This window comes from Andrena cerasifolii, chromosome 2, assembly GCF_050908995.1.
Source record: "Andrena cerasifolii isolate SP2316 chromosome 2, iyAndCera1_principal, whole genome shotgun sequence".
NCBI lineage: Eukaryota > Metazoa > Arthropoda > Insecta > Hymenoptera > Andrenidae > Andrena > Andrena cerasifolii.
Genome location: NC_135119.1, coordinates 26,579,817 through 26,607,409, shown reverse-complemented (window position 1 = coordinate 26,607,409; position 27,593 = coordinate 26,579,817). Strand labels below are relative to the sequence as shown.

The 27,593-nt window shown below is 40.8% G+C and overlaps 3 protein-coding genes across 7 annotated transcripts in view; 2 read left to right on the top strand and 1 right to left on the bottom strand.

Moving 5' to 3' along the window:
* The first annotated feature begins 158 nt into the window (after window positions 1-158).
* On the top strand, window positions 159-3,047 carry LOC143378900 (uncharacterized). Its single transcript, XM_076831008.1, has 3 exons — window positions 159-901; window positions 982-1,555; window positions 2,605-3,047. Exons 1-3 carry the CDS (start codon window positions 753-755, stop codon window positions 2,914-2,916), a joined length of 1,035 nt encoding a protein of 344 aa, XP_076687123.1. The 5' UTR covers window positions 159-752; the 3' UTR covers window positions 2,917-3,047.
* Puml (pummelig) lies at window positions 2,931-7,139 on the bottom strand. 5 transcript variants are annotated; one of them, XM_076830997.1, is made up of 7 exons: window positions 6,966-7,139; window positions 6,125-6,201; window positions 5,853-6,059; window positions 4,990-5,319; window positions 4,792-4,909; window positions 4,531-4,717; window positions 2,931-3,876 (listed from the first exon to the last, which is right to left on the bottom strand). In XM_076830997.1, exons 1-7 carry the CDS (start codon window positions 6,995-6,997, stop codon window positions 3,640-3,642), a joined length of 1,188 nt encoding a protein of 395 aa, XP_076687112.1. In that variant the 5' UTR covers window positions 6,998-7,139; the 3' UTR covers window positions 2,931-3,639. The 5 variants fall into 5 exon arrangements, with proteins under 5 accessions (XP_076687112.1, XP_076687115.1, XP_076687114.1 ...); XM_076831000.1 differs by lacking the exon at window positions 6,966-7,139 and adding an exon at window positions 6,610-6,745; XM_076830999.1 differs by lacking the exon at window positions 6,966-7,139 and adding an exon at window positions 6,518-6,657.
* Window positions 7,140-12,314: 5,175 nt separating this feature from the next.
* Window positions 12,315-27,593, top strand: part of LOC143378890 (synaptic vesicle membrane protein VAT-1 homolog-like) — a 58,798-nt gene continuing 43,519 nt past the window's right edge. Inside the window, exon 1 of the mRNA XM_076830990.1 lies at window positions 12,315-12,914. Within this exon, the coding sequence (XP_076687105.1) occupies window positions 12,610-12,914 (305 nt within the window). The 5' untranslated portion in view covers window positions 12,315-12,609. The remainder of the gene's footprint in view (window positions 12,915-27,593) is intronic.

The window sequence follows — 27,593 nt, the reverse complement described above, 5'->3', positions numbered from 1 at the left end:
AGTTCTCTATTAGTAATAACTGGAAGATGTAGTTCAGTAGTTATTAAGAGTTTGTGGAAGCATTTCTGGGATTATTTCTGAGTACAACATGCATCTAAGTGAATTTCAAATCTCGCTCCGTTTTAAGAAGCTCTATAGCCGTCTACTGGCGACGCTCGTGAACTAAGCCTCATTCAAAATATGCGCGGGTACAGAAAGGTGTTTTATTTATCTATATACCATTCCATATAAGAGTAGACCTACGCCTCCACCGATTTGCAACCGATCTGCGCAGCTCTCTCTGCTGTCTGCGCACAGATTTGATATTGCAACCCCCCTCTTACGTAATATTTTTTACATTTAATTTTTTCAGTTATTAAAATTCTTTTAAAGGTTTATATAATTCATTTAACTCGGTTTCGCGAAATTTAAACTGAAACTACTTTTCTGTTGTATTTATTGAAAATTAGATTAAAAAGTATTACGTAAGACACTATCTGACTCCCTCCCCTTGTAAGAAAACGTAAGAAATTCGCGACCCCCCAAAAGCCTTATGTAATTTAAGGACGACCCCATATCACCCACGATAAACAGACCTGTCAGCTGATATTCAAAATCTTGTACACATAACCTATAAAAGAGTAAAATAATTCTGTCGAAATGTGTGTATACAATAGGTTATTTTAATATGATGTATGATGCGACGAACATGTATATAAATTAATACGTTCTGTAAATCAATGCTGCGTTAGAGAAACTCGTGCTCAGAAAGTATGTACTTTTTCAGTAGAATGCAGTGTCCACAAATATTCGGGGTAAAACAGCTATGTAGATGCTTGTATACTAGCAGCATAAGAAATGGTAACATTTCGAGGCAGAGTAAATTTATGAGCAAGTTATTACGTAAAGATCAGCCAAAGCGGTAAATATAACCTAGAAACCTGTTTTTAAATTTCACCGTTCCCATTTTCTGAAACGAGCTGTAAGTTCACAAATTTTCAGCGGTGGAATCGATGCCACCAATATGACGCTTAACGGACTACCGAAGAAGCAGCCCTCGATGCACACGCAAAGGAGGATGACTGTGTTAAACAAAATTTTCATGGAGCATATTACGGACATGATGTCGACGGGGGAAATAGAGCCTGAACTTTTGAACAGGAACGTCGAAGTGTCTCACGTTAAAATAACTGCGGATTTCAAGTTTCTCAATATATATTGGACAGACAACAGTACTGCTGCGTCCAATACAGAGGACCTACTGCGTTTGTGCGCATTCCAGTTGAGAAAGCAGTTAACTCAACTTTCCATCATGGGTTTCGTGCCACCAATTCAGTTCGTTAAGTGCCGACATTTTAATGATATAAAGGAAGTGGAAAGAAGATTAACGATCGCAGACTACGGCGAAGACCATATACCTAATGTGTATCCGTTCGCAGCTAATCACGTCGTTACGTCCAAAGATCTCACTTGCGAAGATAACAAGGCGTCTGAGAGCGACGATGATTTCAAGATTAGCTTACCTCTAATGAAACACGATGTGTTTGATTTAGACCACAGTAGAATTATGGTGAAGGTAAGTTTTACGAATAAAGTAACTATTACGATTAACAAGAAGGTGTATTTCTTCTAAAGCTGTTCGAGTACTCGGAAAAAGCGAGCGGCTCGGAAGAACCGAGTAGCTCGTAAAAAAGCAAGAACTCGAATTTTTGTATGTTTATATACTGGATAATCCTTCGTAATTATTATTATTATTTCGACTTTATTACTCGTTAAACAGAAAATATAGTACATAAGGAGAAAGTAAGATACGAGTAAAGGCGAGCCCCAGTAATAATGTGAGTAATTAAAATGTAAACTGCAAATGAAAGTATTTTCTAACTATTGAAAATAAATAAAGTCGAAATAATAATAATAATAATTACAAACCAGTATCCAGTATATAAACATATTCTAAAATGTTCGAAACATTCAAGCTTCAAACTACTCGACACACCGGACTGTTCGGTACTTTCGACCCACTCGGTACTTTCGGCTCGCTCTATCTTCTTCGAGCCGCTCGAAAAAATTCGAGTTCTCAGTTCTATTCGAGCTGCTCAAAAAAATTCGAGTTCTCGGTTCTATTCGAGCCGCTCGCTTTTTTGGAGTACTCGGCTCGGCTCGGCTCAGGAACTGAGTCTCGGCTCGGTCCGGATTTCAAGCTAAGTAAGGTGAATGTCCCATTTTCTGCTCATTTAAGTAACTCGTCATAAAGAAGGTGTAAAAAATTTGTTTGTGATCAAAATTTGCAGAGTAATTGATTAATTCTTTAATAATAAATCAACCAATTCAAAAACTATTTAAGAAAGATATTTCAAGATGTTTAACTATTAGTAATTTGTAATTAAATATATAATGCTCTAAATGTCCGTATTTCTACTCATGAAAAATAGCGATGTATGTATTGCCCCAAGCTTGTGCAACACTTGCGTAAATGTTTCAATAATTTAGAATTATTTTGTTGCAACTATAGTACAAACGTAACGCATATAATAATAAGAAAAAGTACGAAATGAGCAGAAATGGGGACATTCACCTTACTCGAATATTCGAGTACTCGAACAGCCCTAATTCTTTCCTCCGCAGATTAAAACTTCGTTGAATAAGTCGAGGCAGACCCTCAAAAGGCGAATAGAAAACGCACAGTCGTGCGTGACCCCTCCTGCTAAACCAGACAAACAGAATGTTCCAAACTTCTTGTCCAAAGAAGAGCAAGAGAAACTATTCACTAAGTTCTTAATTCAAAGGCGGAGAGAGCGAAGACTCAAACGTAAAAGTCTTCGAGAAGACAATGTTAATTACGATATCGACGAACCTCCTGATGATTCGGACTTTGATACCGAATACGAATCAGCTGATTACACGTACGAAGATAGCAAATACGAAGACAGATATTAAATAACAGACAAAGGACCTGTTCCATGTAAAGTATTTTTCTCATCATTTAATGCGGATGTAGTTTAAACAGAACAATTGTAAATTCATGTATATACATTATAACAAAAATACTGACTGCGACATGCATTGAACTTTCCCTCTTTTATTAGGACTTAGAATTTCATAAACAGACCAAACTAATATCAGCGGTATCTATTTCTAAAGTTCAGTTTGCTCTGCTTCTATATTACAGCCGTACGCAATGTACAATTCCACTCCCTTCGTAACGATTTGTCGAATTTACATAAGATGAACCATGTAAATTATTGATCCCACTGAGTTAATTTGATTCTACGTTATGACCGAAGAGATTAAGATTCTTCCATCAATCTCGGCTCCCCTCTGCCTGTCTAATTTCTATTAGGTATAGTATTTACAGCTACGCTCTCAGAAATGTCAACATTTCGCTGGACGTTCGGAGAAGAGTATATAGGAATTAACGAACACAAACAACGAACTGACCATCGCTGTCCCCGAGGCAGCTCAGAGAACTATAGATTAAAGAACTAGCATGGCATAAGATAAATTAGAAACTAAATCGCGTAAGAATATTCACCGACATAGAATTGTTTGGTATGCTGCGTTACATTTACCTTATCTAAATCACACAAGTCGCGCAGTTTATCCGGCTGCACGGTACAGTCAATAAAGTAAGATTTAACAATAAAAACTTTGTACTAAACTTCAACTAGATTGTGACTGTGATGCATTTAATTCCTGCTCGTTCACGGCTTTCGAGTTAACTTTCTCGTCCGTTATTATAAGCGGGATTTCTTGCTCGCTTACAGATTTGATATTGAAGCGGACGTTCGACGCCGCTAAGTGGGATGTCGCGTCACTTAAATTACACGCTTCTACTACATATTTATTAAAAATGTCACTCTTATCTGCGTAAACATGGTGGCCCGCTCCTGTTATCGCCTGAAATTAGTGGAAATACGTAATTTATGACACTCGAATTTCAGGCCGACGATCTCTGTCTTTCCCAGCGGCGGACTTAACGGGCTGCCGATGAGCAGATGCCGCCTGGGAGCGGAAGGCCCTCCATCTTCCAAAAAAAATTATGATTTTATCCAAACACTATATTTTTTCTTTCCCATAATTTTCACACCACACGCGCATAGATTTATTTGTAAAGGTGGGCTCTCACTACGCCTCGCCTCGGCGCAACTTCTTTTTGCGCTCACATCTAGGCTCGCGTCGCATCGGGTTTTCCGTACTTGACGTTATCTGAGCTTGCCTCGGTTCATGTGTTTGATCAGTTGCTCAGAGAACTTCTTCCTTCCTCTTTGAGCGGTCACTGAAAGCAGTGGCATTGCATCCACTCGCACTACGCCTCGCCTCTCTTCCTCAAAATATTCTCGACGAAGAAGAATCTCGAGAATTCCGCGGCTCTTTCCGCGAAATTGTCAAACTACATAAGAAAAGCATAGCAAGAATAAAATGAACCGACGCGAGGCGTAGTGATAGCCTCCCTTTATTCTGTGATGTTTACAGGGTGTCCCAGGCAGTTTGCATCTGGGCCTTTTTCCTTAAATCCGCCGCTGGTCTTTCCCCTTTTCATCCCCCCTTTACCTGGACATTAATATAAGCTGATGATCTAGCTTGCTTGAGGGTTTCCCAAGAGGAGTTATCAACCCACGACCGGCTACCGTATAACAAAGTTATAGGGATCTCCGGGCTCAGTTGGTCGATCCTCCTAACAATAGGATTCTTGGCCCAGCCAAAACCTTGCATCATCGCGTGAAATGCGCTCTCACCCCTGTTTGTCGAGCATATTATATAAAGGTTTTCTGTTCGACGCAGGCTTGTATTTTACTGACTTGAAACACTTACGATGGAGTCTGAGCATTGCACTGATGTATGTACTGCGAAATCACAGCAGTATCATCTTTTAATATAGGCGTGAACTTCTTTACTATGTCAGGCCTGGTTTTCTCAATCAGCCACTGTCCTAGAAAAATAAATACTTGAATTCCAGCACAAGAGGCTAGATAGAGCGATGCGAAGAGGAATGTTACAAGAATTACCAACCAAATGGACCGGCCACTCTGACCGCCCACAATGGATTCAACGGCTGCACTACGTACGCTATGGCCTTCACCCATAATGGTACAGGCGCTCTCGCAGCTGATTCCACAGGCCTCTCAGGGAAACCCCAAGGGTCAGCGAGAATAAGGTGCTTGATCCTTTCGGGATGCTGTATAGTGTACGACGCTGCGAGGAAGCCACCCATCGAGTGGCCTAGCAGCACGAACTTCTCTAATTGCATTTCCCTCCTCCATTCTTCGATGGAACGGACTAGTTGGTCTTCGGCTTCTTTCGCTTTGTTACTAAAAACAGGACGGCTACTTCTACCGAAACCTGGATTGTACAGAGGCGACAGTAGAAACAAGTTATTAATCTAGAGAATCACTTGCAAATGATAAAATAGTCTACCGCGTACTCTTGCGAAGATGTAAAAGAAGAAAAGATACCTAGCTTAAATATTTTTTTAAATGGACTCGTTCAGAGCTTACTGTCGTGTAACTTTATCTTACATAAGGTGTATCTTGAGATTAAACTAATCAGTTTATATCAAATGCTGACGATACTTTTGACTCTCCGCCTTCTGTATTTATCTAAATAAATTGCAGTATAATTTTGCCAAGACAATAGGTCCAATAATATTCTGATGAACTGCCTGAATTTAAACAGTATGCAACATTATCTACGTCATCAAATGATATATGATTCCAAAGTTCAATTTCACTCATCTATGAGTCATGCGAGATAATTGTACTCAAGAACAAAGCATACTTTTAAAAACAGCTTGCAACATATTACGAAAAAGTATGCTTTGCATTTCGTGTCTTGTAAGACTTCTAGAGAAGACCTCCATCTCCTTTCATAGTCACCTAATATGTCAATAGCATACACTGGCCTCTGAGAAGCCAGCGCATCCAGGTTCAAACACCATAACGCCACCCCTGCTCCTAGACCGTGTAATAAAACGATCGGCGTCTTCGGTGACTCCTCGTTCAACGAGATGGTCCATATTTTGTCCGCTGATCCCACGACTGGTCCTATGTCCACATACCATCCACGATACGCCGTCTTCAAACCTGCAGCAGACGTTCCGTCTTAGCAACCACTCGTTGCGAGACTCCCCACTAAAAAAGCAACTTACAGGAAAGTATCTTCTTCTCCGCAGCGCGTAACATAGTTGACGACGAAGCAGACCAGCTAATCCATTCCCAGATCCAGCTATTACAAAATACAAATCGTTTCTTTGATAACATCACAAGAATCAACGTCAAAGTTCCCTACTCCTCGTTCGCCGACCCTTTTCACCTAATCATGCATTTAGCTGGAGCATCTGCTCAACGTGCACAGTGCGTATCATCGATCTACATCTTACTGTCACCCGATCTGACCACGTCGCAATCTCAATTCCCTTCAAACATCCTGATGCTGCGAACAAAACGACTCTCAACTTGACGAACAGTCACCCATTACTCGACGCCGCTGATAAGCATGATAAAGATGAAAAGTGTGTGGACGGACCCTCCTATCTACGTACACAGAAAGACTCAAAATACAATTACAAAATCGGCTCAGCTACGCATTACTTTGGTTAAGATTCTTCGTGCTAAAATTGTATTAGCGCATGACCTTGGAATCTGATCCAACGTGACACGGTCAAATCCTTCATGTCCGTACTTTATTCCCTCCCTCCGATCCGCGTGTACACCTCCCGCGATCTTACATAAACATTATCTCCGCCCCTGCAAAGCTATCCTTTCGGGACAGCATTACCCGAGGGCGTAAAACGCTTCGACATTCAAATCCCCGCACGAAAGCTGGTGGGCATCGAAATGACGCAACGCGAGTGAAACGTGCGGATCATCGATCGTCACGCAGCAGAAGAACACGGAAATCAATAGTAAAGCCAACGAGAACTCCGAGTGAAACGCGTGCGACTGACAGTTGCCGGAGAAAAAAGTGCAAACTCGTTCGTAAAGGCGTACCTCTTCGACTTGACAACTTCATGGTCTGCCATTAGCTTCAGAGATGCTTTCGCTGGTCTTTCGCGGCGATCTCTCTGTTGACAGTGTGGAAAAACAAGCACGTCGATGGAGCCGATTCTATTATCTAGTTAAAGTGTCGGCTCGAGTACGCTGTCTGCTGAAAAATGGAACGGAGGGTGGGAGAATCAGCTGATGTACGTGCAATCGGGAACTGGAGAACCCGTACGGCTGCCTTTTTGCAAAATGTATGTGTAACGCGTATATGCATGTACGCATACATTGTTGTGCCGTGCAATGATATTCCCGCGCTCCTAAGCGTGGACTATTTGTCGCGCATCAACATTTCTCGTATCAAGCGACATCGCTCGAATGATGAGTCTCATATTTTATTTGGGTTCAGTAAGTGCAACATAACCTAACTTTTGAGTTATGAGTACCACTTAGGTACAGAGACCATATCTGTTATAACCTAAATTTTAAAAGTCACGACATAAGAGTTCATATTTTTCTTTAAATGATTTTGGTTCTAAATAACCATTATTGTCAACAGAAATATTTTTTGGTCACTAATAACCATTATTGACGACGGAAATATTTCTTGGTTACTAATGACCATTGTTGACGACGGAAATTGTTTTCGATTACGAATTACGAGAATTTTTTTTTGATTACGGTATAGGTAACCATCGAACTATAGAATATCTGGAATGCGAACTATACACTATTTTGTAGTAAATTTGGGTATAGGCAGATGTGGACGCGTGTGTAAGAGTGAAACAGCATCCCACGCAATGCAACTATCTCTTTTCAACAGCGCGGCGCGGTTCCTAATACACACAGTTCGCATTCCAGATATTCTATAGTTCAATGGTTATACCGTAACAAAAAAAAATCCCGCAATAAATATTAGTTACGCCTAACCAAAAAAAATCCCGCAATAAATATTAGTTACGCCTAACCAAAAAAAATCCCGCAATAGATATTAGTTACGCCTAACCAAAAAAAAATTTTCGTCATCGATAATGGTTATTCGTAACCAACAAAAAATTCTGGTCATCGATAATGATTATTCGTAACCGAAAACAATTTCCGTCGTCAACAATAGTTATTAGTAAGCAAGAAATATTTCCCTCCTCAGTAATGGTTATTCATAACCAAAACAGGTGAATCTTAATATTTTTTAATCACTTCATTTTTCGAAAAATTTCTGCAGAATTTATTGATGATTGCCTTCCATTTGAATAAAAATTAACTTTTTCTTAATGACTTTTTTCGAAAATATTTGAATAATAACTGTTACTTTGGATCTCTGTTTAAGTACAGTTATGTACGTACGTGGAGGAAAGCGATAGGTTTGTTTAAAAATGGGAATTAAGAGATTCTTTTGGGTAAAGTTTCCAGATGAATTGCTATAATTAGCTCGAGAAAGTAAACTTTATAACACAGAGAGAATTATAAATAATTGGCTTTTTGAAAATTTGGCGCACAGCGTTGCACAGCGTTGCACAGCGTTGCACAGCGTTGCACAGCGTTGTGGGGAAATCCGTCACGCAGGTCACGCCTGGCAGCCGGTTCACAGTGGTGGGCTGGTGGGGGAAGTCACGCATACGCGTGATGACGCCGATATCTTGAACCAATCAACGCCAAGATGGGAAACAATGGCAAACGAAACGACGTCAGCGCCAAGTGATGTGAAGCCAAGTGAGGCCACGGCTTACCAGCGTAGCCGGGGAATCTGTTGTCGACGGAGGTTGGCTGCGGCGTCACTTGGCTTGGCGCTGGCGTCATTTCGTTTCCCACCTTGGCGTTGATTGGTTCGACGTCACGGCGTCATCACGCGCATGCGTGACTTCCCCCCCCCAGCCCACCACTGTGATCCGGCTGCCAGGCGTGACCTGCGTCATGGACCTAAGAATTAAATGGACGGAGCACAAAGTCTCAACAAGGAGGAGGGGGTCAAGCCAGTCGATCGGGAGGAGAGAAGTCGTGGTGGATGGCTTGTGTGGAGTAGTACGCATGCGTCGCGCTTTATTTGAAACGGAATGCTTATATAGAGTGTATTAAAATATGCTTATATGTATAAAACTATTGCTTATATATATGTACTTACATATGAGCCCCTCAATTGACAAGTAGCGTAAGTTTTACCAAGCCTTAAAAGACCAAAATATAATGTTGCAATTACGTATTAATGTTTCAAACTCAACGACACACTTAACCATAAAAAAAAATATAAAAGAGGCAATGCCTCTTATCGATGATATGTCACTTCCATTAACCAATCACCGATCGTCTACCACCACATGCGCAGTATCATGTACCCCCCTTACTGACACGAGCTTAGGCCCCGCAGCTTTGTACTCCGTCCATTTAATTCTTAGGTCCATGACCTGCGTGACGGATTTCCCCACAACGCTAGTGGCGCACCCTGAGGAGGGTGTCAAGGGGCCCTGGCACCCCCAAAGAAGGGGCTTTGCAAAAAGAAAAGAAAGCTGGATTTTATTCATTAAATAAATTTTTATAATCAGCTAATGAATTTTATTGAATTCGCATTAAACTGATTTTATCCCTTCAAGTCCTCTCCCTCAAGATTAAATCCTGAGTGCGCCACTGGTACCATTAGTGACCATATCGATTCTTTTCAATGACAATTACGTTACTTGAATCCTTCTCCGAGACTAAAGCTTAAGAATTTCTCTGAATTGGAATAGGATAAGTAAATTATTATCAGTAAATGTTTAGGAACTTCGAAGTTAATTTTTTTAACCTCAATAAAAGTGTAAGCCAAGAATAATGCAAATTATGACGATACAAATTGGTATATGTGAATATAAAATAGTGAGGTTAGAATTTTGTTCAGCATAATTTCGAAGCACTTTGTAACCACGAAATGGAATGATACTACCGTGCTATGTTTGTAACGCGCGACAAAGTATACGCTGAACGGAGAAAAGAATACCAGACAAGGCATTTTATAATGATCAGAGAGCCTCTGTATACAGGCTCTGGGTGCTTTTGGCTCTCCCGACAATATGAGCTATTCATCCCAATCAGCACATCCTCATTGCACTCGTGCATGATTCTCATTATTCGGTCCAATTGTTTCGGGAATTCGAAGTTGCACTATAGCCGGCGGATTGCGCTTCCACTCTTGTGCCTTCGATCCGAGCACTTGCTACACATTAACCGCCCATAAAACAAAATAAAATAACAAAATAAAATAACAAAACAAAATAAAATAAAAACGTGGAACATTATCCAAGAAAAATGCTTCACCCATTCCCCGCAGGAAAATAATTAAAACACCCGCCATTGTATGACGAAAACGAAAAAAGGAGAAAATAGTCGGTACAATGGGTAGGGTGTTCAATTCGTCGGTAAGTAGAAATCGATAATCTTGCGCCTCACCGGAAGTGCAACGCAAACGTGCGGTTTTCGATTCGCATTTCTTCCACAAACAAGGAAAAGCCATTTTCGAATCGCCACCCCGCTGGGAAGAATTTAATAGAAGCTACTCGATGATGTACAAGATCTGTGCGGTGAAGTTTGTTTTGGTTGCGAGAGGATGGGAAATGACAATACGAGGCATTCCAGTGGTTAGAAAAAAAGCTAGCGATAGGACTGTTTTTATTTCGTAGGGAAAATATATAGGCGCAGGGAGGGTAGCGAGCGTTTACGTTTGGAAAGGCGTGTTCAAGGAAAGGCAGGATGTGAACTGCGCTTGTGTGTATATTACAATATGACGCATAGCATGCGTGGCGTAAGGATACACGTGCAGTTCGGGCGTCGTCTGCTGGCACTACTTTCCTGTCTGCCAGTCAGGGAGGAGTACCCCCACCCAACGAGCAATTTCACGTTTAAGATCGCACGTTACGCTACTATTTTCTTAACGCCGAATAAATTAAGCGTGCCTTTATTCTCGGGTAATCTAATCCCACGCGCTATGTTATTCCTATCGATACCACCGATAACAAACTCTACACAAAGGCTCGTTTTACTTGATTCTTACTGTAAATAGTAATTTAAAGATAATTCAGCATCCTTTATGTTCTCTGTTTTACATATTATAATTGGCCTTTGCTATTTTCGAATATAATGGAGATTCCTATTAAATTCGATCGATAAGTCTGGACACACTTTCGAGCCTTGTTTTCGAGTATCGTTAATGCTCAAGTAAAGTGTATCATTCTCCATTGTTCTTCGACGACGCAATTAGCTATCGTCCACGAAGAAGCGAAGCGTTTTCTTCGATGCGACCGCACTAGTGATTCATAATACAAAGGCGTGTCCTTCGGATTCCATGCTACTCCGCCGTTTCCAGCTCATTTTCGCGTACCTCCCCCTACGCACCCTAGCGCGTCAATTATAATTTGTAATTGCGTACTACGCAGTCTTGTATGGAACGCGGAGCAACGTAGTTTATTCTAACCTACGAAATAAATATAACCTCATTTTTTGCGACAACACCTAATATCGATCTGTCTAGATGAACTGTTGCGAAATAATCGATACATCACCTTCGAGTTTATCGATTACAGCTACCTTCAAGTCGTTCGTTTCCAAATCTATCGATCGGTAACTTTTCGATCTTGCCCACGTTTGGCAAGAATATTGCGAAGGAAACACTAGGTGTCTCCATAATGGAATGACTAAGAATGCGTAATTACTCCAGGCAGACGATATCAAAGCGATATCGATTATACGCATCTCGAACAATCACCACCACCGAGGAGAAACAGCTGGATAAGCTGTATCCATGTTATTACTTCCCCTTGCCGTTTTGAATCGCTCTTATCATTTGTTTACGCTAACGAGCTATGGTATTCGACCACTAATAGTGCCACTACGATAGTGCTATCATATGTTAACTACAGATAACTATATCTCACGATCAAATACGAACGACTGTATTAAACATAAAGCGAAATCCTTCGGAAATGAACTTCGCCCAGCGCCTGTAAAAAGTAACGCGGCATTGACTCGCTTCGCGAGGGGACTTACGTTCCCTCGCCATGCTCGCTCGGGGAAATGCGTTGATCGATGAGCGACGTTTAAGGCCCCAGCAGGAAGGATCGTCGCGTCGATTGAACTTGGGAAATCGGAGTCGAAGGTGCGCGGTTTGATATACAGATTTTTCGAAGCAGGGCGAGTAGGTGGGACTACTTTTTAATCGCGAAGAGCGATGTTCCGCGACTCGCGGCACCTGTCGTACTATGCGCGATGTAGTTTAACGCGGCGGCGGTCGGTGGGACGCGTAGCGGCGTGCCGATTGGCCGACGGAAAGGGGCGCGCGGTTGCTAAGCAACGGCAACACCGCGCGCGTCACCGGCCGGCGTAGCCGGCACACGAAGCGTTCCTGTCGCACTGCTCGCGTAGAATTGCGCAGAACGACGTCGGCTCTCGTCGGGTGCGAACGCGCTACGGTCTTACATTATACGCGGTAGAGTAGATTTTGCTAATCGAAGGCTCTCTCCTCTTCTCTCTTCATCCCTCTATCGTCTGTTCTCCCTTGAACGTCGACCGTCTGCCCGTCACCGTTGTTCATCTCCGTGGAGAAGAAAGTAAACGAGGCGTCGCGAGAGGGGGTACGGTCTTTTTTTCGGGAGTAGGCAAGCGAGCAGCGAGAAAGCGACCAAGGAGAAAAATGGCAGAGGACAAGAACGAGACCAGCCCGAGCGCCGAGGGTGAAAAGCCGCCGCAGGAAGCGGCGCCCTCCGCGAAGCAGGAGACGGAGGAGCCGAAGGAAAGCAAAGAGGAGGAGAAGAAAGTGGAGGAGAATGGCGACGGCGAGAAACCGAAGGAGAACGGCGAGGAGAAACCCACGCCGGAGCCGAAGGACATGCGGGCTATAGTACTGAACGGTTTCGGGGGATTGAAAAGTGTCAAGGCCCTGAAGAAGCCCGAGCCCGCCCTCGCCGAGGGAGAGGTCCTCATTCGAATCAAAGCATGGTGAGCGAACGATCTCTATTTAACACTTGTACAACCATCCGCGCGCTCCTATTTCGCTCTACAATTTCACGCCGAACAATCCTCGGGCTGTTTCTGTCGCGGTGCAGACTTTTCGAAGCGGCGCTGACGCTTGGTTGCCAATGAAACTGGAGCCGCGTCAATCGGCTGACAGCCATATTACCGATCTCTCCGCTCTTCCGGTATCGCCAGCCACTTTATTCATTGTCGTTCTCTAATGGCGAAATGCAGACGGAAAGAACAGGAAGTTGATTAAGATTGACAGAACGTTAAGGGGAAGATACGTTACCGCCAGCGATTCTCATCCTGTTACGAAATTTCATGGGTTCGATTACATTTGAAGTCGCGAACTTCTTTTCGCTTATATACGTAGAGGTTGACGATCGATTTTAGAGGTCGATAAGATTTCATGTTCGTACTGACGTAGAGGTAACTAGACCCGTTCCCAACTGCCCGTTACCGTTTCGACGAAGGTGAATCGCCGGGAGGAAAATAAATAGGAAACGTATACAACTCCGGCTTTCGACCTAGAGCAGACGGACCGTTACACCGCTGCATCTTTGAAATTTAAGGCGTGGTATCTGCCGCGAGATGCCCCGCAATTAGAATTTTAATCCTACGATGGACGGATGAGTAACCTCGTAATGGGCGCGTAGGAATTTTAATAAAAAGCACTCGATAGTTTCGCCCGAGTGCCTTCAACTCCGCCGCGCGTGATTAAAATATTTCTTATTCATCAAGTTTCTTCCAACAGATCTTCCTCCCTTCTTTTTTTTTTTCCCATAAAAACGCCTCCTACGCACTTCGCGCGTAGTAAATCAATACTACTCCCCTTGGCCTCGAGCGAAGCGTACACTTTTCGAAATCCGAAACGAAGGCCGACAGTTTGATCGCCGTGGCACGAACGCGTCCGTCGGGGAGTGTTATTATTATTAAGTATTTGTCAGGACGCGACGCGGTCTGCGCGTTAATTAGCCGGCTACATTTATAGAATACATTATCCCGTGCATTTAACGTACCGTGCCTGCGCCTCGCAGATACGCGAGGCGAAGTTTCATAAGTCGTTTAACTGGCGTCCAGCGCACTACGCTTATTGTTGAGCGTCCGTGCGTACGTTTATTTTCTGGTCTCGCCGTTGCTGCGCCCGCAGCGTGAACTTTGATCGTGCTTGCAGCAGCGTACGCCCGTCGCACGTGAACATTGATTAAATAGGTTTAACACGATATTATTATCAGGCTAAATTAAATAACAGCAAGAAGCAACACCTCTTTTTTCATGCTCTTAAAAAATCAGATTTTGCTCTTCAGCAAATGCAATTATCTCTTACTAGCGACCAAAATTTCAGTTTTGGAAAAAAAGTGAACCCGGTCGGTTTTTACTAATGAGATATCGTTTTTATTTTCTTTTTACTATAACTCGTTGCAGTTCGTTGTATTTGCAGTAATGCCCTTATTATTACAATTCCTATGGCGGATGTATTTTGCGCCGGAGGTTGCCGGGCTTCGGTAAACCGCGCCTGATAGCCGCTACGCGCTCCCCATTAATTCAGACGTGGGAAAAAGGATTATTAGGTGGACGTGCACGCCGTTAATGCGCCTATCTTCAACGATATTAGGGCGCGCTTTATGCCGTGCATTATGTTCGCGCGCGCACAATTTAATGGCGGTGAATTCTAATTCCAGGGATTCAATTTCGAGGGCATATCGGGCGCTTTCATTTTGCCCACTACCCGGGAGAGGGGCTTTATTATAACCCAGCGCCTCGCCCCGGCAAATCGAAAAAGTTTCGAACTCCTGATTTTCAGTTTTTCATTTTAATACGAAATCGCTGTTTCGCGCTCCCCCGTAATTAACGGAGTTTGATAATCAGATATTCGAAAGTTATTAAAGTCAGGAAGCTCAACAACTTCTGCGACGCTCCTTTCGAATTAGCCACTGCTTTTATTTTCCAACTATTAAACTTCGGAAATGTTCGTTAACACCGCGCCTCGTTGTGGTATCGCAAATTAGCGGCGGAAAATATTCGTGGCGCACTCTGATAACTGTATTTTTTTTACAGCTTGTAATTATTACAGAAACATACCCGGTGTTCTATTTTTCTGAAAGCACAGTGGCTAAGGATTTACGGTGACGTTCGAACTGTATTAAAATTCCCCGGCTATTTTTATCGCAGTTTATCAAACCCACATTCTTCGCTTATTTCTTGTTAACTTGAGAAACGGCGACGTAGATCACGGGGCTTCTGTTTTTAGAAAGAATCGTACGCGAAATCCGTATCGCGCGCCGCAGGACTCTCTCCAACGGTTGCGAGGCGCAAAAAACTCCGTTCGACATATGTTCCGTAAATCACGTGTCTCTTGCGTCCAACGAACCTCTTCAATTAGCAAACCTGTGAGCTCAACAATTCGCCCAAGCTCCGTAACAATCCTATCTGATTGCTGCCCAATTAAATTTCAAACTATCAAGCGACAGTCTTACTCGGCAAAATAAAGTAACTCGAATAGAAAATACAGAAGCCTCGGCGTGCCCGTTCGCAACGTAAACACGAGCGTCCGAGAAGCATGGTGGTGCCCTTTGTTCGAGGACAAAAAAAAAGTCGCCGTGGAAAAGCCGTTCTTTTGTGGACAGAACGGAAGGTCGGTATTCCAGATTTCGAGGGCAAAAAACGAGTGGTCGGTAGGCATATTCGTTTCGTTTTTGTGAAAAGGTCTGTGGCGTCTAGTACGGTGGGATTCTTTTTTTTTTTTTCTTCTCTCGCTCCTCTTTCTTATGGGTAGCGACCGTTCTAGGAGCGCGGGGGAGAGAGGACGGAGCGGCAGAGGCAGGGGAAAGAGACAGAGCGTGCGCGTTTGCCCGGGGGTAGAGAGCGTCGAATTCGCCAAAGGCGTGCGGGACCTTTTCACGCGTGAGTCACGTTTCATAAAAGCGATTGGGATTGATGAGAAAATAGCCCCCCATAGAAAGATATCACGCTGCCAATGCTGGCTCGAATGAATTTGTCTGCACGACTGCAGAGCCGTTTGTTACGCCTGGCACCCCTCTCGCTCTCTGTGCACGGCGACAAGCAACGGAGAAGTGCCCTGCCTTCGAACCGTGGGCATTAGCGATTGGCACTCGAGCCGATTCAATTGCCGTTTGAAAATTTTCCTCGTTGAGCGGCGGCAATTTTTTTCTTGTTAGCCGCCGCGTGAGGCGGGCTTGGGGAACTAGTTTTCTTCAGCTCCCCGGTGTAAAATTTGTAACACTGATATGAACTGTTGTGAACAGGGCTGGGTTATGAGAAAGTATTTTTTTTTTTTTTAGATTCTTCCGCGTAAAATATAAAACTCCAATTTTCCTTGGTAGGTTTGAAATGTTTGCAGCTACTTTTGAGTAGATTTTTTATTCTATTATGATTAGCATTGTGCTATGGGGTGTGTGTTAGTTCAGTGGGTGCAGTGTGCGGGGAACGCCCATGCGCGTTCGGCGACTATGGTTAAGGGACGGGGATGGCGGAGTCCCGCACGCGGCGTATGCTCAGCGTCCGAATTGTTCAAACCCAAAGGGTTGAGGTGTTGATTGCAGTTGGATCATGAAGTTGTGTACCGGGTGTCTCGAATTTTGTGGTACAAACGATGTTGGGTTGGTTTCTATTTGTGGGGAACTCTGTTTTCGAATGGAATTACTTTTGGAGTTGCATTTGTAGAATTTTGGCAATATTATAGGATGGTTTGTCTTTGGATGAGGATTTATGTTTGAGTCAGCGTTAATAGTGGATAGAAAGGGAACTACGGGAAGAGTAAAAGATACAGGGTACACTTCTCGAAAAAAACCTAAATTTTCTTTTTTTTTTGATTTTTTTATTTAAATCGTAATTGGAGTAATTACATATCCGAGATATAAATTTCTGTCGCTATACCGGGTGGGACACCGAATTCTGAAAATTCCAAATTCTTAATATCAGATTCCTTATACCCCACATGAAATTTTTCAATGTGTACTTTTTTTCTTCAGTTCTTCTATTTGATACGTTAAAAAAAATCCAATTAAAAAGGATTCTTGAAATTGGGTTAAATGGATTTCTTTGACTCCTTTTCCTTGAACCGCCCAACTGAAAATCAAACACATAGGAAAAGCACACGTAGGATTGTCGGCAGATAAAGGTTTGATGAACTCAAGGCGATAAAACAGGAATAGTGGCGTGAGGTTCGTTTGCGTACGTGTGTCATCGCCATAAAATTGACAAAGTTCGACGGTGCCTGAAGGAACGTATACCTAACCCTTCGACAAACCATGGGGCGTAAATCCAACGACAACGGGTTAATGCATGAGAAACTAGCATCGTATAAATCATGAATATGCACGATAAAAGATTTTGAACCTCATTAATTACGATTTTGTTGCAACGCTACATATGTCCCTGGAAAAGCAGGCGGGCGTAATAAAAACTTATAGTCTGGGCAAAGAAAACTGAGCTAGTGGCCACTTTATGAGCTTCCCCCACTACTCCTGTCCATTTCCCAAGTCGGGATGGTGTGAAAGCAGAGTGCACTGGCTTTCATAAGTAGGTATTAGAATTTAGAACACCTGCTGAATTAATTACCAATTATTTATTTATATTATTATTATAATATTAATAAATGTATAAATTTAAACTTTATATAAATATTATAAATTTATTTATTAATATTAATATAGATAAAATATGAATAAACTTATTTATTAATATAAATAAAATTAAAATATTATTAAATTTAGTGACTAATAACAAAATATTAATATGAATAACTGCTCTATTTGCAGAAAACGTAATATTTGGTACAGATTAAATACTTTTCACTGCCTTTATTTTCTGGTTTCAATTTAAAATACTAAATAAAGTTAAATTTCTTAAAGTTTTCCATTTCATTAATTTGCCACGTTTTTCACAATAATTTCACGCAGAGTAGGTGTCCTAATATATATATTAAATTTGATTTCGTTTCGACTATACTGCGTATATGAACATGAAATCGCCAATTTTTTAATTTATCTGAGTTTAATTCTATATACAAATATATTAAAGTATATACATCGCAATTTTGTAAATGTTCCTACGAAGATTGCACTCGAAGAGTCAAACGTAAAAGGTTTTACCAATCAGTACACCAAATGTAGTTTCCCTCCGTTTGGTTGAATTTCGCCGAGTTTTATCCAAATACACATCCATAATGAAATTAGTCTGGAGAGTTGGTAGCGTCCGGAAGTAGATGAATTATTGAGACCCTTCTCTCGTTACTCGGACGCGCATTTCACGTAGAAAAAATGCGCGATCCTTTCTCCGCCCGTTGAGCTTGTTTTCGGAGAAAATCGATAACGAGGCGAAGAAACTTTTATCGCCAATCGTCTCTCTTTCTCTTTTTCTCCACCGGTACTTTCTAGGTACAGCACTTTTATGTTCCACCGTCGGTTAGCTACATATCTCGCTGTGTAAAAACGGATTTTACTTATCGACCGCTCGCCGTCGTAGCTTGTTACTTCAGCGAGAGCTCCGGAAACTTTATCGCGAGGCGCAATAACGGAATCCACCTTTGTGTTTTGTGCTCTGGCAATTTCTATTTAAAGAAAATACTAATGAACTTGAAACAGTCGAAGGGAGAATGTGGAAATGAAAAGCACACCATGATCCACTCATTAATAATATTATTAGATAATCTTATTTTAGATTAGACAGGCATTGATTAGATAATTTATCATATATAGGTATACAATATTTAATTAATCTAAATTATAATATTAGTATTAAGTTTCCAGAAAAGTTTAAGGCTGCATTAGTTTTTATCAAAAGAATTGTACACCTGGAGATTTCAAATTTGAAATTTCAGTAAAAAATGAGTCATCGTCGCCGAAAGTTGCCTTGAACGCGACTCTGAACCGATTTAGAAAGAAAAGCAGCGCGAAACACATGCATATGCAAGCTTGAAGGAAGCAAACTACAGCATAAATTTCATTAGAAAGTTTTTCTTGCTTTCATCAGCGAGGTATCGCGTTCCACACATCCCTGGCGCGTTTCTCGTCGGAAAAAAAGAAGAGGAACCGTGACCAATTAATCGCACCTCGTTTTTCGACTCACGTGTCCCGCGCATGCTCGGAACACGGGCAATCATGATGATAAACGTCGCCCCGTGAATTAGTGTAATGCGATGATAATTCATCCGCGTGCTTTTCTAAGATGCAATTTTCCGCGCCGTGGACGCGCTCGCGAGCGCGCCCAGGTTGTGTGTCACAAGTGAAGCGTGTGATTCACCCTGAGCGCGTGATTCTTCATTGTACACCGTGGTGTTTGCCGAGAATGTCGGGTAACAGGATGACAAAGAGGCGTTTCGTTCAGTTTTCTAACGGTGGAAGTTTTTTCTCGAATTATATTGTGAAAGCAATCATTTTTGGGAAAGCGGTAATTTTTGGGAAAGCAATAATTTTGGGGAAAGCAATAATTTTGAGGAAAACAATCATTTTTATGTAACCACTATTTTTTAGGAAAGCTTTAATTTTAGGAAAGCTTTAATTTTTAGGAAAGCTTTAATTTTTAGGAAAGCTCTTATTTTTAGGAAAACAATAATTTTTGGGAAAGCAATAATTTTTAGAAAAACTATAATTTTTAGAAAAAAATATAATTTTTAGAAAAAATATAATTTTTAGAAAAAATATAATTTTTAGAAAAACTATAATTTTCAGAAAAACTATAATTTTTAGAAAAACTATAATTTTTAGAAAAACTATAATTTTTAGAAAAAATATAATTTTTAGAAAAACTACAATTTTTAGAAAAACTACAATTTTTAGAAAACTACAATTTTTAGAAAAAATATAATTTTTAGAAAAACTATAACTTTTAGAAAAAATATAAGTTTTAGGATAGAAATCATTTTTAGGATAGAAATCATTTTTAGGAAAGGTAGAATAATCGCTTAAGAGGGATGCTCAAGTGTCTTAAGATGCACTTCTCGTTTTCTTGTGGAACTGAGGATGACGCAGTCCCTTTGTAGGGGGTCAATCGTATTTGCATTGTAAAATGAATTAAATTGGGCCAAGTTACGCAGGAACCTACCAACCAACAATGGTTTCATTAAGGGTTTGCAGGTTTCTAAGTGGTATTTCTTAATGATCATAGATCATGGAAATCTACAGCCCCCATATTTTCAGATATTGCCACTGGGTGCAGGGAATCGTGAATGAACGCTCAGTTGATTGGACTTTCTATCGATTCTTCGACGTGTAACGTCGTAATAATTTAATCTTGAATTGAGTCACTCTCCAAGATGGGGCATTTATCTCGATATAGATAACGTAATTTAATCGCGTGTTTGATTCAGTCAGTTGCGTGTATCTTTATTTTTAACACATTATTTTTAATCCACCATGGAATTTACTCCACTCCCTTAATTATATAAAATCTTCATCTTATCAGCTGAGGATCGAAATTTCAAATGACTCGTACTGCGATGGAATTTATTTTTATCGACAAAGCAGTACTGAAAATGTCACAAGAAAAACGAGTTCAAATTTTTACCTTTCCAGGGCCTCGAAACATACCTATACCTAAAACCGGATGAAATACCAATCAAGTTACAGTGGAAAGTTTAAATAATCTTCTACTTAGAAATTCCACATATATTTTCCCCATACGCAGACATTTGAATTCGTTTTTCTCACTGAATCTTCAGGAATGCACCTTAATCCTTTCGATGCTGAGAAATCTAGCGGTGAACCTACACCGCGTGCGTGATTCCTCTATTCTTATCTCTTAACCATAGTCGCTGAACGCCTATGGGCGTTCACCGCACAGGCTACATGGGTTGACCGAACATGTATCTGCGTTCAGAGTACTCAAAAGGTTAAGCGTTTAAAATATTATACATGCTATGCAGGAACTGTATACAGAGTTTGAGCGAATTCCCCTGTGAGTGGAGGAGGGAAAGCGGCGCAGATGTTGTGCAGAGAAGGCGCGTTATTTTTATACCGTTTGTACGCGTCCCGTGCAGAAAAATCGCTAGCGAAATCTGTCTGAAATGAGGCTTGCCCCGAGACGAGATTACGGTGTATCGACTGTTGAATGGTATCCGTTCAGTTTCCCATAGCCGCGATATTAAGAGCTCGTTAACGCGATAAGCCAGTCTACGTCAGATATAATGGTGCCTTTCATTAAGCACCCTGAAAGGTTGCGTGGTAAACGTGAGCCACCGACGCCGAATTATCCTGGCGAATCTTCCAGTACACACGTGTGCTTAATACGTGGTGACCAGGAAATTAATCACGTCTGGTTGGAAAGGTTGGAGGAACTTTTCATTAGACATGGTCTTGAGTACTGATGGGGCATGTCAAGTGGAGTATTTATTTTAGTCACTTTTTGTTGTAGAACTTTGTATTGTGGGAGATAAGAGTGAGTTCTGAGTGGGGTCGAAAGTTGATATGGGTAGTTCTGAAGGTGGAATTGAGTACTTAATCTTGAAATGGGATTGAATAGTTTTTCTATAGATATAGTGTGGAGTATGAGTGAGTTAAGTTAGAGTGGAAGATAGGTTGAGTATTCAAGTTCCCTAAGTATTGAGTACTCGAGTATTCAAGTGCCCCAAGTAATTTGTGCTCGAGTATTCAAGTTGCCTCAGTATTAAGTACTCGAGTTCCCTAAGTACCAAGTTCTCAACTTTCCTAAGTATTGAATACTCGAGTATTCAAGTTCACTAAGTATTGAGCATTCGCATTCCCTAAGTACATAATTCTCAAGTCCCCTAAGTATAAAGTCCTCAACTTCCTTAAGTATTGAGTACTCGAGTACTCAAGTTTCGTAAGTATTGAGTACTCGAGTACTCGAGTTTCGGAAGTATTGAGTACTCAAGTTTCGTAAGTATTGAGTACTCGAGTACTCGAGTTTCGGAAGTATTGAGTACTCGAGTTACGGAAGTATTGAGTACTCGAGTACTCAAGTTACGGAAGTATGGAGTACTCGAGTACTCAAGTTTCGGAAGTATTGAGTACTCGAGTACTCAAGTTTCGGAAGTATTGAGTACTCGAGTACTCAAGTTTCGTAAGTATTGAGTACTCGAGTGCTCGAGTTTCGGAAGTATTGAGTACTCGAGTACTCAAGTTTCGGAAGTATTGAGTACTCAAGTTTCGGAAGTATTGAGTACTCGAGTACTCAAGTTTCGGAAGTATTGAGTACTCGAGTACTCAAGTTTCGTAAGTAACGAGTACTCAAGTTCCCTAAGTATCGACTCCTCAACTTTCGTAAGTATTGAGTACTCAATTACTCATGTTCCTTAAGTATTGAGTACTCAACGTAATTCCATATTATAAAATTTTTCAAAATTCCGGGACACAAAGACGAATTATGCCTAAATAAATAATTTCAGTGTCTCCTTCCTATGAACAGTACCGACTCCTCAATAATACCTAAACTTACCTACTCCAAATCCACTTCCCAATATAAATCTTCATTTCTATTCAACATGACCAGGAAGTCGAATTTAATTTCATTATAAAACACACGTTCGTGGCACAAAAAATCGTTTCCCCCTTTTCAAAATAAATTGTGGCGCAACTGCATTATATAACAGTGAAACCGCGGAACGGGCGAGCTGTTTTTCCAGCGAGCAGCTCACCGTCCGCGCGGTTCCGTAGCGGCGGCGGCGCAACGGTAGTAGGAGAGAAATTGCGGAAGCACATCCGTCGACTTGGGAATTGGGAAGGTCACGTAGTGTTTGCCCAGCTCGTGTATTTAAATATTAGGCCGGTAAATATTGGGCGTACATCTGCTTATCCGAGCAGAGTACACAACCGCCGATAATTCGAAGGTGTCGTAATTCACGATAACATTTTTCCTTTCCGTACAATAAATATCGCCCGCGGGCGATTACGACGCACGACCGGCCGAGTAGCTTTGATATCAAATTACCGCCCCGGACGCGAAACATCAATTCCGATAACCCATCGGGACGGGAAGCAATTCGAAACTATCGTAAATCAATTTGAAATCGTACTCGTCGGCTGCTTTCACGAGCGGATTACAAGTAAGAGGATTAGAGGCGTGTAGCTTGCGCGCCGTAGAGATCTATTGTTTAAAGTTCGCGGCGCAATAAAGGAGACACCCCGGGACCTCTCAGAAATTGGCGGTGGGATTAGCTGTGATCGATCTTGGAAATTTACTTTCCTGCACGAAACTTGTTCCCGAGTATTATAAGCTCGTCGACGTAATTTAAGATCCTTTGAATTTCGTGTGAAATACACAGTTGGAAAAATTGAAATTGTTATTGGAATACTTCGAGCAGTTCAGATCACGCGAGTAGATGGAAGTTTCTTTTCACTTACTCGTGTCTGACGCGAAGTTAGATTGTTGAACAGTCGAAGGAATTGTTAATTGCGCGAGCGTTATTGTAGACGAGCGATAGAGGCAGCCACAATTGGAGGTGATTCACCTCGAACGTATACCTGTGTGCACGCACCGATAGATCCATGGGATGTCCGTATTGATCGAACCACACCCGTGCTTTCTGCCCTCCCCCCCCCCACACGCACGCGGCTACACACGTACATGCGTGCGCACGAAATTCATGGAACACCATGAACCCCCGTGATAGCCACCCCTCGGGCTAGACTGGACTTCGAGATACAGTATTCTGTACTTCAGACGCATTTAGTCATCTCTAATAAACTCTGTTTTTGATTGAACTTATTATTCCGAGCAAAATTTACTGCATTCGGATTTTCGAATACTTTGGTTACGAACGAGAAAGTGGAATCGTTCGAAGTCGAGGAATTTCGAGTGACACGAAGGAATTTGATTTATTTCTTCGATTTGAGTATTTCTAGTAGTTGAATTATTCGAATTATTCAGTATATTCTAACTATTCGAATTATTCAGCAGATTTTAAATATTCGAATTATTCAGCAGATTCCAAATATTCGAATTATTTTGCAGATTCTAACTATTCGAATTATTCACCAGGTTCTGAATATTCGAATTATTCAGCAGATTCTAAATATTCGAATTATTTTGCAGATTCTAACTATTCGAATTACTCAGTAGATTCTACCTATTCGAATTATCCAGTATATTCTACCTATTCGAATTATTCAGTAGATTCTACCTATTCGAATTATTCAGCAGATTCTAAATATTCGAATTATTCAGCAGATTCTAAATATTCGAATTATTCAGCAGATTCTAAATATTCGAATTATTCAGCAGATTCTAACTATTCGAATTATTTAGCAAATTCTAAAGATTCCAATTATTTAACAGATTCTACCTATTCGAATTATTCAGCAGATTCTAAATATTCGAATTATTCAGCAAATTCTAAATATTCGAATTATTCAGTAGATTCTAAATATTCGAATTATTTAGCAAATTCTAAAGATTCCAATTATTTAACAGATTCTACCTATTCGAATTATTCAGCAGATTCTACCTATTCGAATTATTCAGCAGATTCTAAATATTCGAATTATTCAGTAGATTCTAAATATTCGAATTATTCAGCAGATTCTAAATATTCGAATTATTTTGCAGATTCTAACTATTCGAATTATTCAGCAGATTCTAAATATTCGAATTATTCAGCAGATTCTAACTATTCGAATTATTTAGCAAATTCTAAAGATTCCAATTATTTAACAGATTCTACCTATTCGAATTATTCAGCAGATTCTAAATAATCGAATTATTCAGCAGATTCTAAATATTCGAATTATTCAGCAGATTCTAACTATTCGAATTATTTAGCAAATTCTAAAGATTCCAATTATTTAACAGATTCTACCTATTCGAATTATTCAGCAGATTCTAAATAATCGAATTATTCAGCAGATTCTAAATATTCGAATTATTTAGCAAATTCTAAAGATTCCAATTATTTAACAGATTCTACCTATTCGAATTATTCAGCAGATTCTAAATATTCGAATTACTCAGTAGATTTTACCTATTCGAATTATCCAGTAGATTCTAAATATTCGAATTATTCAGCAGATTCTAACTATTCGAGTTATTTAGCAGATTCTAACTACTCGAATTATTCAGTAAATTCTACCTGTTCGAATTATTCAATAGATTCTAACTATTCGAATTATTTAGTACAACGAATCAGTGGCGCACCCAGACGGAGGGGGGGGGCTCCGGGGCCCTGGCACCCCCAAGGAAGGGGCGTTGTAAGAAGAAAAGAAAATTTATTGTATTTGCATTCAAAATATTTTTATCCGTCCAACTCGGCTCTCCCAAGATTAAATTCTGAGTGCGCCACTGGATCGAATGCCTCAGAATTATTGGATCAATCGAAATAATTAGATACTATTATAAATACTACTCGAAACGCTAGAATTCTTCGATCCACATTAGCCGTTTAAAGCAACTTTTATTTAGAATCCCTTTTCCCTGGTTTCTTTCATTATTTATGCAATGCTGCACAAAGTAAAACACTAACGAATTGTTAAGCCAGTAACGAGGGAATCACGTAGCCCGCGTGCACACGCGGGCCGCATAGTTAAATTCGTATCAACAATCGTCGATAGCAACGGACGGCAGAGGCTGGTAGCCCATTTAATTACGTGTCCATCCGCCAGAGCGCGATATCCAGTAATCGAGGAGATTACGCGGGCATCATTTTCCACGCTTTTTCTGACATCGGTAATCTGAACGAATTAATCACGGCGAGCGAGCGTGAATTTGATAGATCGCTCTACCCAGTCTGATGCCTCCAAAACTGCTTCCGACCCGTGGTCGGTTACCTATTTATCACTAACACGAATCATCCCGCGCATACATAAAACAGAATACTAAATAATACGCACTATTAAACAAAACGAAATTAACTAATTAACGACGAAATGAAAGTCTTATTTTAATTCGAAACGATCTTATCTGCAATATAACGCACAGCTGCAAAATTGAGGATGATAAAAACTCTCCTAAAAATGTATGCTAGTTTTATAGAAATTTCGACTTTTAAATGCAAAAGTAATCTCAGACTCAGATCCATCACGCAGAGTTTTTTTTCGCAACTTGCTTCGACGTTTTTGTATTCTAATGTGAAACCGAATGAAAGTACGTGGTAGTGAAAAAATGAAAGGTCTATTATGTTTTTCGAGTTTAGTAGCCGAAGATATGTTAAGAACAGCTGAAATATTGAAAAAAGGTTCTTCGTCGCAGGCCTACGTAATTCCGTGCGTCTCGCGGCAGCCGAGCACAGTCCCCCGTGGAAACTACAACGTAGAATGGTTCTCGCGGTCGGACAGAGGCGACACTTCTGTTGACATTCCGTTATTGCCACTCATGAGTCACAAAAACAATAACAGCTCGCGTTTGGACCTCGCAGCTGTTCTTACCGTTTCAATTCTCCGTGCCTACATCTGGTCGATCATGTACCGGGTGCCCCTATAAACTACGATGGGATGATTACGCTGGAAAGATTACATCAGAGTGATAGAAATATATTTTCCTCTGCATGCTTCTCGCAACACTCCTGTGCGCCTGATTCACTCGCATTGACTCAACCGTATCTCGCCAGAGATAAGAGTATTTTTAATATTCCACATCTGTGTGTTCGTAGTCTACTTTTAAACCTTCTGTTGTCTAGCAGCTTTATCTTTTCCCATCACTCTTCCATTCATTCTTCTTGCAACAATTTCAGATGCGTATTTTATTATCTATTCCCCTTCTAGACCTCTCATGCTTTCCTTCTTCTGTGTCAAAGAATTTATCCCGTGTACAAATGAATAAATAAATTCGTGACATTAATGTTGCAAGCTTGTAAATCTTTGGGCTTGTTTTTTATAAACAGTTGATTAAAAATTGAAAGATATAAGGGCGACTAGTGACACCCAGTGGCGCAGTCAGGATTTAATTTTTGGGGGAGCTGAGTTGAAGGGATAAAAATATTTTTTATGCAAATAGAGTAAAATTCATTAGGTGATTATAAAGGTTTACTTAAAGATTAAAACCCAGTTTTCCTTTTCTTTTTACAAAGCTTGTAAGGATTTAATATTGGGGGAGCCGAATTGAAGGGAGAAAAATATTTTTAATGGAAATAAAGTAAAATTCATTAGATGATTGTAAAGATTTATTTAGAAGAATAAAATCCAGTTTTATTTTCACAAAGTTCTTGAATTACTTCAGTGGTGGTTACGTTAATGTTCATTTTCCTATTTCTTTGGGGGTGCCACGACCCCTCACCATAGATTCATTGTTATTTAATAAAGGTTTGCAAAGATCACTTCCACTGTGTTCTGGAGTTGATTACAGTCATCTTCTCTGGCCACAAGCCAGGCACATTGTCGCCATTACTCGCTGGGAACGTTCGCTCAAGATGCTGTTTAATGGGTTCGTTAATTTTCGATATCTATCGCGTTGACTTTAATACTTGCCTCCGCTGTCACAAGAGAGTAACTGTCCCGTGTAATTAGACGTAACGTGGCGTGCCTGTGTACAATTTACACGACCGTGGGTGATCTTCGCTTTCACGGGCAATCGTGTCGTTGATGAACTGAGTCCTTCTCTGGAAGGCTCAAGCTGATTAGAACTTTGCCTGGATGGCGTCGGCGCGTTTCCACGCCAAGGGACTTGCACCACGCGCAGAGTTGAGCATTAACTAAATAAAAAATTAATTATTTATTTTATTTATTTTTATTTTATTTATTTTTATTTTATTTT